The sequence below is a fragment of the Gobio gobio genome, assembly GCF_949357685.1.
Source record: "Gobio gobio genome assembly, chromosome: 23".
Lineage (NCBI taxonomy): Eukaryota > Metazoa > Chordata > Actinopteri > Cypriniformes > Gobionidae > Gobio > Gobio gobio.
In genome coordinates, this window is record NC_137119.1 from 42304291 (window position 1) to 42319290 (window position 15000).

General features: G+C 35.2%; 1 protein-coding gene across 1 annotated transcript in view; it reads left to right on the forward strand.

Annotated features, from left to right (window-relative positions):
• Positions 1-15000, forward strand: part of acvr2ba (activin A receptor type 2Ba) — a 74380-nt gene that overhangs the window by 42237 nt on the left and 17143 nt on the right. Inside the window, exon 2 of the mRNA XM_079806381.1 lies at positions 6376-6583. Coding sequence (XP_079662507.1) covers positions 6376-6583 — 208 coding nt within the window. The remainder of the gene's footprint in view (positions 1-6375; positions 6584-15000) is intronic.

The following is a 15000-nucleotide window of genomic DNA, read 5'->3' on the forward strand; positions in this document are numbered from 1 at the left end:
AAACATTTGCTACAGCACAGAGTGCCACAGGGCTTATACCAGATTTATAGTGAAGGGCCTATATATATAGCCTATATATATATATATATTTGTCAACCGTTGAGTCACCATGGTTTAGGTAAGCGTTTAGGCACAATTAGGCTACCTTTGTAATGCTGAATTGCAATTTATTATTTACAAGTTCACTGAATAACTGAATTACTATTAAATTAATATATAACTAATTAATAAATATAACTAATAAATATAATTTATAACTTGGTTTTATTCAGAGACAGAGAGATAAAATGTAATAAGACAATTTCAGAGGTGTTCATTTGAAAAAAAATGTGTTGCAAGAATGGCTTAATTAATACTGTAATATATGTACAGTACAGGACTTTTTTGACATTGCCAACCTGTAAATAAATTTTAGAGCAAGTAATAAACACAAAATGGATTGTTTGATTTGCGTATTGTGCCTTTTTCCTTTACCACTATTTGTTTAATAATTTTAATGGAACCGGAATCGGAACCGGAATCGTTAGGCGGAACCGGAACCGGAACCGGAACCGGAAAATTTCTCACGATTCCCAACCCTAATGATAAAACATGCACTGCAAACTTCGGTTGAAGAAAATGAAGCGGTTATAAATTAATACTTTTAAAAAAGTTCAGGCAATTCAATTCATATATAACACATTTAATGTATAATACATATATATATATATATATATATAATATTAATAACTTTTCCCAACTGTTCCCAAATGAATTATGCACATTTTCATACATATATATTTCATACATATATATTTCGTACATATATATTTCATACATATATATTTCATACATATATATATATATGATTTGAAATAAATAAAGATGTATATAAATAAATTGTTTTAATCTAACAACAATTAAATGTAATAATGCAAATATATATATACACACACACACACCAGCTGTATTATAGTAATGAAATATGTTTATTTAATGATAATGTCATTCCTCATATGATATTTTAGAGAATAAATCGAGCAATAAATAGTTTTAATCGAACAAAAATGACATGTAATTATGCTAATTGTCGTATTTATAATAAATCTCAAAGTAATAAACATTTAAATAATATGAAATATAATAATGTCACTAAGAATATATAAAAACTTTAAAATATAAACATTTAAACTAATTAAAAACATATAAATAACACAATCACATTTAAATACTACAAAAATATACATTTTGATGTGCAAGTCTGACGGTGTAAAGTGTGTCGTCAGAATGTGAGTTTTATTATATGTATTACACACACACACACACACACACACACACACACACACACACACACACACACACACACACACACACACACACACACACACACACACACACACACACACACACACACACACACACACACACACACACACACACACACATATATATTTTAAACTAATAACATTTCTGAACTGTATTATAGTAATAAAATGCTTATTTAATGTCAATCTTCCTGTAATTTCGGTAATAAATTAACAATACATTTCTGATAAATAAAAAACTAATATTTTTATGATTTTTGCTATATATATGACTTTGTTCAGCTGTATTGTAAGAATAAAATGTGCTTATTTATCATGAAAATGTCAGTCCTCATAAATGTTTCATATTTTTTTATGTAACCTCCTTTCAGCAAAGGCTGAGTTCAAAGGTCACTGACCTCAAACACACTGTCCTCTCATCTACCCTTGAGCTTTGCTCTCTGATAAACTCTCCTCTCTCGTGTGTGTGCGTGCGTGTGTGTGTGTGTGTGTGTGTGTGTGTGTGTGTGTGTGTGTGTGTGATGCAATCCCCGTTAGCGCTCCGGTCACTGCTGGTCAGGCTCCTGCACCTTCAGCTTTATGCATTATGTTTTTCCACAAAGGCCTTCTGTGGCATCATTAATGTTTCACAGTTTGGCTTCCTGATGAATAAAACTCACGTGTGTGTGTGTGTGTGTGTTGACGGAGAGTGTGTCTGTGCGTGGCTCGTGTCCGAATGCATCGCTTGTGTTTGCATGACAATAAAGCACATCCACTACAAACCGCTCACATCCCTGTCTTCTGAACATGAGCTTCTTTATCATGGATCAGGTCAAAGGTCATTGGTAGTTTGACTTCCTGTAACACTGTGAGGTTTTCAGTCAACATGTCAACTTCTGACTCAACCAATGATGTGAGTTTGGGGGCGGGACTATCTGTTTGACCAATGAGATGACAGGTTTTTATATACTGGCATAGATTTCTTTACTCAATTTGTTTTACATTTCATTCATTGCAGATGTTATCAATGGGCAATGATATCAAAATTTGTGTATGTTTTATGTTATATGTATATAATAATAATGATGATGATGATAATACTCATTATTATTGTTATTATTATTATTATTATTATTATTATTATTATGAATAATAATTACAATTAATTTAATGCTATTATTATTTATACAATGATTACATTTTATATATTTAATAATAGTAAAGTAAAAACATTTACATTATTACTATTATTGTTATTGTTATAGTAATAATAATTAATTGTTTTAGTAATAATAATAAAAAAATAATTTTAATGTATTTAATAATATTTATGTAACTGTGTTTTATTTTATATATTTGGTAATAATCATTTTATTATTTCAATGTATTTAAAGCTAAAAATATTTACATAATGTTTACATATAATATTTTACAATAATAATAACAACAATAACATCATTATTATTGTTATAGTAATAATTTATTTACATGTATTTAATTATATATATATTTCAAATTGTATATAATTATTATAATTTTTTTAATATTTCTTCTATTTATATAATAATGTGCTACATTAAATATAATTATTATTGTATTATTATTATTATTACTAAATAATATATAATAACACATTTTATAAATATTATAAGCTTTAAATATATGAATAATTTAAAAAACAATAATACTAATTATTTGTATATATTCAAAGCTTATATTATTTTTTACAATGTTTTATATTATATATTATTTAGTAATAATAATACAATTAAAATATTATTATTATTAGTCGTAATTATTAAACATTTATACATATTTAAAATACATAATGATTTAAGATTTTATATAATAAAAATAATACTAGTAAATAATAGTTATTATTATTATTTATTCAATATTTATTACTTTAAAGGTGAACTATGTAGGATTTTTGCAGTAAAATATCCAGAAACCACTAGGCCAGTGTTATATATTTTGTTCAGTTGAGTACTTAGAATATCCCAAATGTTTCCAACTATTTGTAAATCAGAAATTGCTATTTTACCCGAGGAACCGGGACGTGTGAGGGCGTGGCCTGTCGATGACATCATATCTGCGTCACCCTCGGTTTCCGGTTTTATTTTGCAGAAACGCTTTACTCTCACTGCAGTGTGAACAAGTGTCACAGCAGCCGCTGAGCGAACGTCATAACTTCCTTTTCAACACACTCAGATATATCTAATACCATAAACAGAGTTGCGTTGCCTCATACTCATGACCAGAGGTGGTAAGTAATGAAGTAAAAATACTTTGTTACTTTACTTAAGTATTTTTTTGGGGGATCTGTACTTTACTTGAGTGTGTTTTGTTTGCATCTACTTTCACTCTTACTCCACTACAATATTAAAGACAAAGTTTACTTTGTACTACATTTAATACATTTTAATACATTTCCCCATGCCGCTCCAAGTATTTATTACACTTGCTTTCCAAACCAATAAAAAACGTGGGTGCAGGAGAGAATCAAGCTAGTAAGCTCGGTCATGGATGATCCAGTCGGGGCTAGACTTGGAAAAGCTGACTAGGTTTGCCACACTAATGCTAGCTCAGTGTTTCCCAAACTTTTTTCTTTCGCGGCACACTATTTACTATGAAAACATCGGTAACACTTTACAATACGTGTGCACTAATATGCATTAATTCATACTTAACTAATGCACAGATAATCATGAGTTAATGTATGACTCATGAAGAACTAAATCATTTATTAATGATCACTGCATCAGCAACTAATGAACATTATATATGATTAATAGATTAAGTAATGCATGAATTTCTATTAATTAAATATGTCTGTGTTAATTCCCTAATAACATAACAGATTAATTAGTTAATATAATAATTATAAATAGTAAGATAACGATTTGCAAAGGTTTCATTATGTCATGACTTTACTTGTTGAGGCACAAAGTAATATGTCATTGTGGTTATGGCTTTTGAATGAATTTTAAATGAGTTAATAGTCTCTTGCACATCTTCTGTGTGATGCAGCTGATGTTATGGAGCATGTCTATTTTAAGTTCGACCCCTATACTGGTGCTTCATTGTCTCTTATGATTGCAAATCTAACAAATTTTTAATTGCAGTATCTAATCTTATCATTTGTTCAATTAAAACATTGCATATCACTCCCAAAACAATTGATCTGCTTAATTATTGATATTTACAGTTCATTTGAATATTTACTTTTTACTTTCGGTTCTTGAGTACGTTTTAAATTGGATACTTTTGTACTTTTACTCAAGTGATGTTTGAATGGAGGACTTTCTACTTTCTCTGGAGTCATTTTTTATTTAGGTATACATACTTTTACCATAGCTGTCAACATTGAACATTGAAAGTAAGGGATATTTCCCGGAATCCATCCACAAAATAAGGGATTTTTTCTACACGATTCTTACCCACAAACTTAAAAAAAAGAGTCTAAAGAGTTTATAACTACACAATATATTTAGATTTTGGCCATCAGCGTCCTGATCCATCATTGCACATCACACTCATCTACTCTACTCTCCTTGAAGTTTACTTCCCGCTACTTTTTCCCTCTTCCTCCCGCCCGCGGCTGCAACTGTCTTCTTCTTCTTCGATAGTAGCCTAAGCTAGTGTTTCCCAACCTTTTTTCAGTCATTTTATCATACGTTACGCTAGGGGTATAACGGTACAGATTGCTCACGGTTCGGTTTGTATCACGGTTTTAGGTTCACGGTTTCGGTACGGTTCAGTATTTGCTATGTTCAGGGAAAAAAGGACTACTGTCAAATAAAAAAAAAGAAAATAATAAGAACAAATAATTTATATGCAAGCAGCAGCACAAATAAATACTATCGAGCAAAGATACTAATAAAATAAACTATGCTTTTCGGGTTTTTCAGGTACGTCTAACATTAGTTTTCAGGTACAGAAATTGATCAAATGTAAAATAACATTGCATATTTGACTGTTTAAATAAAAGATTAATCCTATTAAACTTACAAAAGCTATTCAATCAAGAGCAGTGAGTGATGCCCTTGTCTTTTGTTGTTTGACTTTAAACAGACAGCAGTAAAGGCTACTGCCCCTTTAAGACCTCGGATATGCGTCGTCTTTTCTGGACTTTATAAAGTTTACTTAAGGCATATACAGACTATGTCTGCTAGAATGCTCATCAATATGGACATGTTGACATACTTTTTGCGTGAGTTTGTCCGTTCAAGAGCAAGACTTGAAAGAGAACTCAATATTTGCGCGCTGAGAGACGTGTGCGCGCTCTCGGATGAGTGCACAGACACATTTTCTCACAGTGCGCGCGACTTCTCATTCGCGTCTTCTGGCACTAAACCAGATAGTTGCGTGTTCTGAGTTAACACAATCAGAAGGTAAAAATACGGGATATTTTACGGGAAAATACTAAAACGAGAAGACAGCGGGAAAAGAGCTAAAATACGTGAGAAACCCGGAAAAAACGGGAGGGTTGACAGCTATGACTTTTACTCGAGTATAACTTTTGAGTACTTTTACCACCCCTGCTAATGACGGGAAAAGAGGAAGTTGCGCCGGCAACCGTGTCATAATAAAAGTCCCGCCGGCGTCTATGCCATAATAACAGTCCCGCTCTTCAATCGCTCCAGTGGTTCCTCAGCTCCACAACACTCGGCCCTGCTCTGCTTCACTACAGTAACGTTAATAATCGCATCCATGAACATGATTTCTGCCCGAGTCCTATCCTGATTCTTTCCCACCGGCTGTGAGCTGAAGACCACATGTCCCGAGATTCTGCGCTCAAACGTGCCATCATCAAACTACGCCTTTGTTTTGAACAGGCGACCTCTAGTGGACGGAAAAGTTACATAGTGTAGCTTTAACTATTATTATATTAAGTTGTTTATTTGATATTATTATTGTTATTTTATTTAGTATGATTGCCCCCCCCTGTCAGAAACATTGAGGCTGTAAATATGCCGTGTTTTGACTCTGTCTCTGTCTCTGTCTCTCTCTCTCTCTCTCTCTCTCTCTCTCTCTGTCTCTCTCTCTCTCTCTCTCTCTCTCTCTCTCTCTCTCTCTGGTGTTTGAACAGGACCCAGCCATGGAGAGGTGGAGACGCGTGAATGCTTGTACTTCAACATTAACTGGGAGGTGGAGAAGACGAACCGCAGTGGAGTGGAGCGATGTGAAGGGGAGAAGGACAAGCGCTCGCACTGCTACGCCTCCTGGAGGAACAGCTCCGGCAGCATCGAGCTGGTGAAGAAGGGCTGCTGGCTGGACGACTTCAACTGCTACGACAGGTCAGTCATGTGACACCAACAACCACAACCATATAGCAGGTCATGTGACCTCCACCCATAAAGAACCACAACCATATATCTATATTTGGAGCAAATTTGTGATGGTGTGTTTGTTCAGTTTATGATGGTGTGTTTGTTCAGTTTGTGATGGTCTGCTTGTTCAGTTTATGATGGTGTGTTTGTTCAGTTTATGATGGTGTGTTTGTTCAGTTTGTGATGGTGTGTTTGTTCAGTTTATGATGGTGTGTTTGTTCAGTTTGTGATGGTGTGTTTGTTCAGTTTATGATGGTGTGTTTGTTCAGTTTGTGATGGTGTGCTTGTTCAGTTTGTGATGGTGTGTTTGTTCAGTTTATGATGGTGTGTTTGTTCAGTTTGTGATGGTGTGTTTGTTCAGTTTGTGATGGTGTGTTTGTTCAGTTTGTGATGGTGTGTTTGTTCAGTTTATGATGGTGTGTTTGTTCAGTTTATGATGGTGTGTTTGTTCAGTTTGTGATGGTGTGTTTGTTCAGTTTATGATGGTGTGTTTGTTCAGTTTGTGATGGTGTGTTTGTTCAGTTTGTGATGGTGTGTTTGTTCAGTTTATGATGGTGTGTTTGTTCAGTTTGTGATGGTGTGTTTGTTCAGTTTGTGATGGTGTGCTTGTTCAGTTTATGATGGTGTGTTTGTTCAGTTTATGATGGTGTGCTTGTTCAGTTTATGATGGTGTGTTTGTTCAGTTTGTGATGGTGTGTTTGTTCAGTTTGTGATGGTGTGTTTGTTCAGTTTGTGATGGTGTGTTTGTTCAGTTTGTGATGGTGTGTTTGTTCAGTTTGTGATGGTGTGTTGTGTGTTTGTTCAGTTTGTGATGGTGTGTTTGTTCAGTTTATGATGGTGTGTTTGTTCAGTTTATGATGGTGTGTTTGTTCAGTTTATGATGGTGTGTTTGTTCAGTTTATGATGGTGTGTTTGTTCAGTTTGTGATGGTGTGTTTGTTCGGTTTGTGATGGTGTGTTTGTTCAGTTTGTGATGGTGTGTTTGTTCAGTTTATGATGGTGTGTTTGTTCAGTTTATGATGGTGTGTTTGTTCAGTTTGTGATGGTGTGTTTGTTCAGTTTGTGATGGTGTGTTTGTTCAGTTTGTGATGGTGTGTTTGTTCAGTTTTTGATGGTGTGTTTGTTCAGTTTGTGATGGTGTGTTTGTTCAGTTTGTGATGGTGTGTTTGTTCAGTTTATGATGGTGTGTTTGTTCAGTTTGTGATGGTGTGTTTGTTCAGTTTATGATGGTGTGTTTGTTCAGTTTGTGATGGTGTGTTTGTTCAGTTTGTGATGGTGTGTTTGTTCAGTTTGTGATGGTGTGTTTGTTCAGTTTGTGATGGTGTGTTTGTTCAGTTTGTGATGGTGTGTTTGTTCAGTTTGTGATGGTGTGTTTGTTCAGTTTGTGATGGTGTGTTTGTTCAGTTTGTGATGGTGTGTTTGTTCAGTTTATGATGGTGTGTTTGTTCAGTTTGTGATGGTGTGTTTGTTCAGTTTGTGATGGTGTGTTTGTTCAGTTTGTGATGGTGTGTTTGTTCAGTTTTTGATGGTGTGTTTGTTCAGTTTGTGATGGTGTGTTTGTTCAGTTTGTGATGGTGTGTTTGTTCAGTTTATGATGGTGTGTTTGTTCAGTTTGTGATGGTGTGTTTGTTCAGTTTATGATGGTGTGTTTGTTCAGTTTGTGATGGTGTGTTTGTTCAGTTTGTGATGGTGTGTTTGTTCAGTTTGTGATGGTGTGTTTGTTCAGTTTGTGATGGTGTGTTTGTTCAGTTTATGATGGTGTGTTTGTTCAGTTTGTGATGGTGTGTTTGTTCAGTTTGTGATGGTGTGTTTGTTCAGTTTGTGATGGTGTGTTTGTTCAGTTTATGATGGTGTGTTTGTTCAGTTTGTGATGGTGTGTTTGTTCAGTTTATGATGGTGTGTTTGTTCAGTTTGTGATGGTGTGTTTGTTCAGTTTGTGATGGTGTGTTTGTTCAGTTTGTGATGGTGTGTTTGTTCAGTTTGTGATGGTGTGTTTGTTCAGTTTGTGATGGTGTGTTTGTTCAGTTTGTGATGGTGTGTTTGTTCAGTTTGTGATGGTGTGTTTGTTCAGTTTGTGATGGTGTGTTTGTTCAGTTTGTGATGGTGTGTTTGTTCAGTTTGTGATGGTGTGTTGTGTGTTTGTTCAGTTTGTGATGGTGTGTTTGTTCAGTTTATGATGGTGTGTTTGTTCAGTTTATGATGGTGTGTTTGTTCGGTTTATGATGGTGTGTTTGTTCAGTTTGTGATGGTGTGTTTGTTCAGTTTATGATGGTGTGTTTGTTCAGTTTGTGATGGTGTGTTTGTTCGGTTTGTGATGGTGTGTTTGTTCAGTTTATGATGGTGTGTTTGTTCAGTTTGTGATGGTGTGTTTGTTCAGTTTATGATGGTGTGTTTGTTCAGTTTGTGATGGTGTGTTTGTTCAGTTTGTGATGGTGTGTTTGTTCAGTTTGTGATGGTGTGTTTGTTCAGTTTGTGATGGTGTGTTTGTTCAGTTTGTGATGGTGTGTTTGTTCAGTTTGTGATGGTGTGTTTGTTCAGTTTGTGATGGTGTGTTTGTTCAGTTTGTGATGGTGTGTTTGTTCAGTTTTTGATGGTGTGTTTGTTCAGTTTGTGATGGTGTGTTTGTTCAGTTTGTGATGGTGTGTTTGTTCAGTTTGTGATGGTGTGTTTGTTCAGTTTATGATGGTGTGTTTGTTCGGTTTGTGATGGTGTGTTTGTTCGGTTTGTGATGGTGTGTTTGTTCGGTTTGTGATGGTGTGTTTGTTCAGTTTATGATGGTGTGTTTGTTCAGTTTGTGATGGTGTGTTTGTTCAGTTTATGATGGTGTGTTTGTTCAGTTTGTGATGGTGTGTTTGTTCAGTTTGTGATGGTGTGTTTGTTCAGTTTGTGATGGTGTGTTTGTTCAGTTTGTGATGGTGTGTTTGTTCAGTTTGTGATGGTGTGTTTGTTCAGTTTGTGATGGTGTTTTTGTTCAGTTTGTGATGGTGTGTTTGTTCAGTTTGTGATGGTGTGTTTGTTCAGTTAGTGATGGTGTGTTTGTTCAGTTTATGATGGTGTGTTTGTTCAGTTTGTGATGGTGTGTTTGTTCAGTTTGTGATGGTGTGTTTGTTCAGTTTGTGATGGTGTGTTTGTTCAGTTTGTGATGGTGTGTTTGTTCAGTTTGTGATGGTGTGTTTGTTCAGTTTGTGATGGTGTGTTTGTTCAGTTTGTGATGGTGTGTTTGTTCAGTTTGTGATGGTGTGTTTGTTCAGTTTGTGATGGTGTGTTTGTTCAGTTTGTGATTGTGTGTTTGTTCAGTTTGTGATGGTGTGTTTGTTCGGTTTGTGATGGTGTGTTTGTTCGGTTTGTGATGGTGTGTTTGTTCAGTTTGTGATGGTGTGTTTGTTCGGTTTGTGATGGTGTGTTTGTTCAGTTTGTGATGGTGTGTTTCAGTTTATGATGGTGTGTTTGTTCAGTTTGTGATGGTGTGTTTGTTCAGTTTGTGATGGTGTGTTGTGTGTTTGTTCAGTTTTTGATGGTGTGTTTGTTCAGTTTGTGATGGTGTGTTTGTTCAGTTTATGATGGTGTGTTTGTTCAGTTTGTGATGGTGTGTTTGTTCAGTTTGTGATGGTGTGTTTGTTCAGTTTGTGATGGTGTGTTTGTTCAGTTTATGATGGTGTGTTTGTTCAGTTTGTGATGGTGTGTTTGTTCAGTTTGTGATGGTGTGTTTGTTCAGTTTGTGATGGTGTGTTTGTTCAGTTTGTGATGGTGTGTTTGTTCAGTTTGTGATGGTGTGTTTGTTCAGTTTGTGATTGTGTGTTTGTTCAGTTTGTGATGGTGTGTTTGTTCAGTTTGTGATGGTGTGTTTGTTCAGTTTGTGATGGTGTGTTTGTTCAGTTTGTGATGGTGTGTTTGTTCAGTTTGTGATGGTGTGTTTGTTCAGTTTGTGTTGGTGTGTTTGTTCAGTTTATGATGGTGTGTTTGTTATATGGAGGATGACCGTGAGTGAGGATGTTTTTGATTGGATTGACTGCAGTCATGTGACTGTTTAAGGGTTTCAGCAGCTCATCGTCTTCTCTTCAGATGATTTATGACACGTACGTGTGTGTGTGTGTGTGTGTGTGTGTGATCAGTCCGGTTTGACCTTGTGGTGTGTGTGATTGATGGAGGGCTGTGTTTTATTCTGATATTATATTTCCAGCTCTCAGGGCTTTGCGATGATAAGGCTCTGCTGTAGCAGGATTGGGTTACGGAGTCACAGGAAGTGACATCACTGCGCTTTTGCTCTTTCTGAGGAGCAGATTCTGGATGTTTTCTAAAATCTGATTCATTAATGTTTCTCATCTCCGTTTGTCCTGAATTAATTCACTGCACACCTGAACGTGACGGACGCCCAGAGCCAGATGAGAATAAACAACCAAATCATTATGACCATTGATTAGACTTAAAATTGAACATGAATTGAAGTGCATTAAAAATATCTGTTTTCATCACATTTTTAGATATATTGCCTAATTTTTTTTTGGTGTTGCATAGATTTTATTTACTCTATTTTTATTTTTGCCTTTCCGGAAGTCATTAAGCCATTTCTGAGAAATATTGAGAAAGCGAATTTTGTCATTAAACTTCATTCATTTCATTTTCGTTCATTCGACGAGTCATTATTTCAACCAAAGCCATCATGACCATTTCATTAGGTTTCAAACGTTTAATGCAGTGAATTAATAATCTAGCTGATTTCCACTCAATGAACACGGATTTATTTTGGTTGATTATTTATGTGATTATGTATTTATGCAATATAATATTATAATAATAATAATATTAAGTGGATAATAAAGTTTTATTTTGTTTATTAATTTATATTTGTATCTTAATTTTATTTATATTATATTTATTTTAATTTTATTTTAATTATTTATTTATTTCCATCGTTCCATTTCATTCCATCGTATAATTTCATTCCATCATTTCATTCCATAATTATTCCATTATTTCATTTCATTTATTTCTATTTCATTCCATCATTTCATTTAATCATTTTTCCATCGTTTCATTTCTTTACATAATTTTATTCCTTCATTTCGTTATTTCATTCCATCGTATAATTTCATTCCATCATGTCATTTAATTTCTTTCCATCGTTTCGTTTCATTTAATCATTTAATTCCATTTCATTCCATCATTTCATTTAATAATTTTTCCATTGTTCAATTTCATTCCATCATTTCATTATTTCATTCCATTGTTTCATTCCATCGTATCGTATCGTATCGTATCATTTCATTCCATTTCATTTAATAATTTCTTTCCATCATTCAATTTCATTCCATTGTTTCATTCCATTGCATAATTTCATTCCATCATTTAATTTTAATAATTTTGTTCCATGTCATTCCATTATTTAATTTAATAATTTCTTTCCAACGTATCATTCCATTTCATTCCATCATTTTATTTAATAATTTCTTTCCATTGTTCCATTTCATTGTTTCATTCCATCTTATCATTTCATTCCATTTCATTAAATTTTTTTCCCATCATTCCATTTCATTACATTTAATTCCATCATTTCTTTTCATCGTTCCATTTCATTCCATCATTTCATGAGCTGATGCTAGTGCTCTCATTTAAAACACACTCTGTTTTGCATTGCAACACCCGTCGGATCCGTCCTGATAAGTGTGTGTGTGTGTGTGTGTGTGTGTGTGTGTGTGCGCGTGCGTTTGAAGGTGGTTGGACGCGTCGCTCGGCTCTCCTGAACATCTCTTTATTGGCCAAACGATCTGTGCGATCGCGTTTGAGAAAGTGGGCCAGTCTCTGGATCTGCTGCTTAAAAAAGATTCCGCACCAATCCTGCGTTATCTAATCCACAGGGATTAACTTTTAAAACACCGCCCCAGGTAAACGCTTCACACTCCACACGTTTCAGCGGATAAACGGGGATTTTAGAGGAACAGATGAAGCTGGCAGGGAAACGGCTGAATCTGGGGAAGGAGATGTGGAGGCTTGCTCTCATTGGACTGTATTATTATTATTTATAATGTATTATTTACTAGAATGGTTCCAAATTTGTACGACTGACTTTCTTTAGTGGAACAGAAAAAAACGGATCATTTCCATACAGGGATCAGAGTCAGACACGAGTTATATCGACTCATTATAGAACAGTCTCGTCATTTTTGCAGAAATAGTTGATGTTTTTAAAAGCTTCAGACTTCATTGGCTTTGGGTTTTATGATTTACAGTATTTTTTTATTATTATTCAGTGTATTTGTGCTTACAGCACTATGGCAGTTTTGAAAGAGCTTTGTAAATAAAGTTGATTATGCAGGAAGTTGCATAAAAAATCGTCAGATTGTGTATTTCCATTCAATAAACAAGAAGTTAATATTAAGTGATTTTAGACTCAATATTGACTGTTTTGCGTAAATGAGTAACACACGGCTGTGTTTCATTACTAAATGAATGAATCGGTTGAATGAATGATTCAATGACTCACTTAAATGCTTCATTCCTGATTGAATCAGCTGTTTAAATTAGTTGGTTGAATGAATGATTCAATGACTCACTTAAATGCTTTGTTCCTAAATGATTCGGCTGTTTAAATGAATCGGTTGAATGAATGATTCAATGACTCACTTTAATGCTTCGTTCCTGAATGAATCAGCAGTTTAAATGAATTGGTTGAATGAATGATTCAATGACTCACTCAAATGCTTCGTTCCTGATTGAATCAGCCGTTTAAATTAATCGGTTAATGTATGATTCAATAATTCAATCAATGAATCAGCCATTTAAATGAATTATTTAATGTATGATTCAATAATTCAATGAATGTAACAGCTGTTTGAATTAATTGGTTGAATGAATAATTCAATGAATGAATTAGCCATTTAAATAAATCGTTTAATGTATGATTCAATAATTCAATGAATGAATCAGCCGTTTAAATGAATCGTTGAATGAATGATTCAATGACTCAATCAAATGCTTCGTTCCTGAATGAATCAGTCGTTTGAATGAATCGGTTAATGTATGATTCAATAATTCAATCAATGAATCAGCCATTTAAATTAATTATTTAATGCATGATTCAATAATTCAGTGAATGAATCAGCCATTTAAATAAATAGTATAATGTATGATTCAATAATTCAATGAATGAATCAGACGTTTGAATGAGTCATTGAATGAATGATTCAATGACTCAATCAAATGCTTCGTTCCTGAATGAATCAGTTGTTTGAATGAATCTGTTAATGTATGATTCAATAATTAAATAAAAGATTGTCTCTCTATAACTCGATGTATTTATGTGGGTTTTCAACCTTTTTGCTTAAAATGGTCTCCAAATGGTCTGCTATAGCTTCCTTGTTTGCTTCTGTTGAGCTTTGCTCCGATAATGTGCATTATTTATAATTTAATTTGATTAAATGAAAGAATTGCAACAAAATATGATGCATACATTTAATTAGGTTAGGAAAAAAATGGCTTTATAAAGGTAAAAATACCCATAAAGGTCAAAAGCATGGGAAAAGATGGTTTGTGTCACTGCTGACCACCTCAGAGTCTCTGTCCTAAACCTGCGAAGCCACACACTCAGTGAAATATCATCTGATTATCCTTTAGTTGTGGATCTGGCAGGACGGCAGACGCTCCATCAGCACAATCGGCTCTGGCTCGTTCTCTCTTGTTCCCAGAGTCCTCAAACAATGAGCCACAGCCCACAGACACACTCCAGCTCCGCTAGCCTCAGTGTGTGAGTGTGTGTGTGTGCTCCACTAGCCTCAGTGTGTGTGTGTGAGTGTGTGTGTGTTTGTGCTCCGCTAGCCTCAGTGTGTGTGTGTGTGTGTGTGTGTGTTTGTGCTCCGCAAGCCTCAGTGTGTGAGTGTGTGTTTGTGCTCCACTAGCCTCAGTGTGTGAGTGTGTGTTTGTGCTCCACTAGCCTCAGTGTGTGAGTGTGTGTTTGTGCTCCACTAGCCTCAGTGTGTGAGTGTGTGTTTGTGCTCCGCAAGCCTCAGTGTGTGAGTGTGTGTTTGTGCTCCTCAAGCCTCAGTGTGTGAGTGTGTGTTTGTGCTCCTCAAGCCTCAGTGTGTGAGTGTGTGTTTGTGCTCCGCTAGCCTGAGTGTGTGTTTGTGCTCCGCAAGCCTCAGTGTGTGAGTGTGTGTTTGTGCTCCGCTAGCCTGAGTGTGTGTTTGTGCTCCGCAAGCCTCAGTGTGTGAGTGTGTGTTTGTGCTCCACTAGCCTCAGTGTTTGAGTGTGTGTTTGTGCTCCGCAAGCCTCAGTGTGTGAGTGTGTGTTTGAGCTCCACAAGCCTCAGTGTGTGAGTGTGTGTTTGTGCTCCGCAAGCCTCAGTGTGTGAGTGTGTGTTTGTGCTGTACTTCACTTCTGTGTGCAGTGATT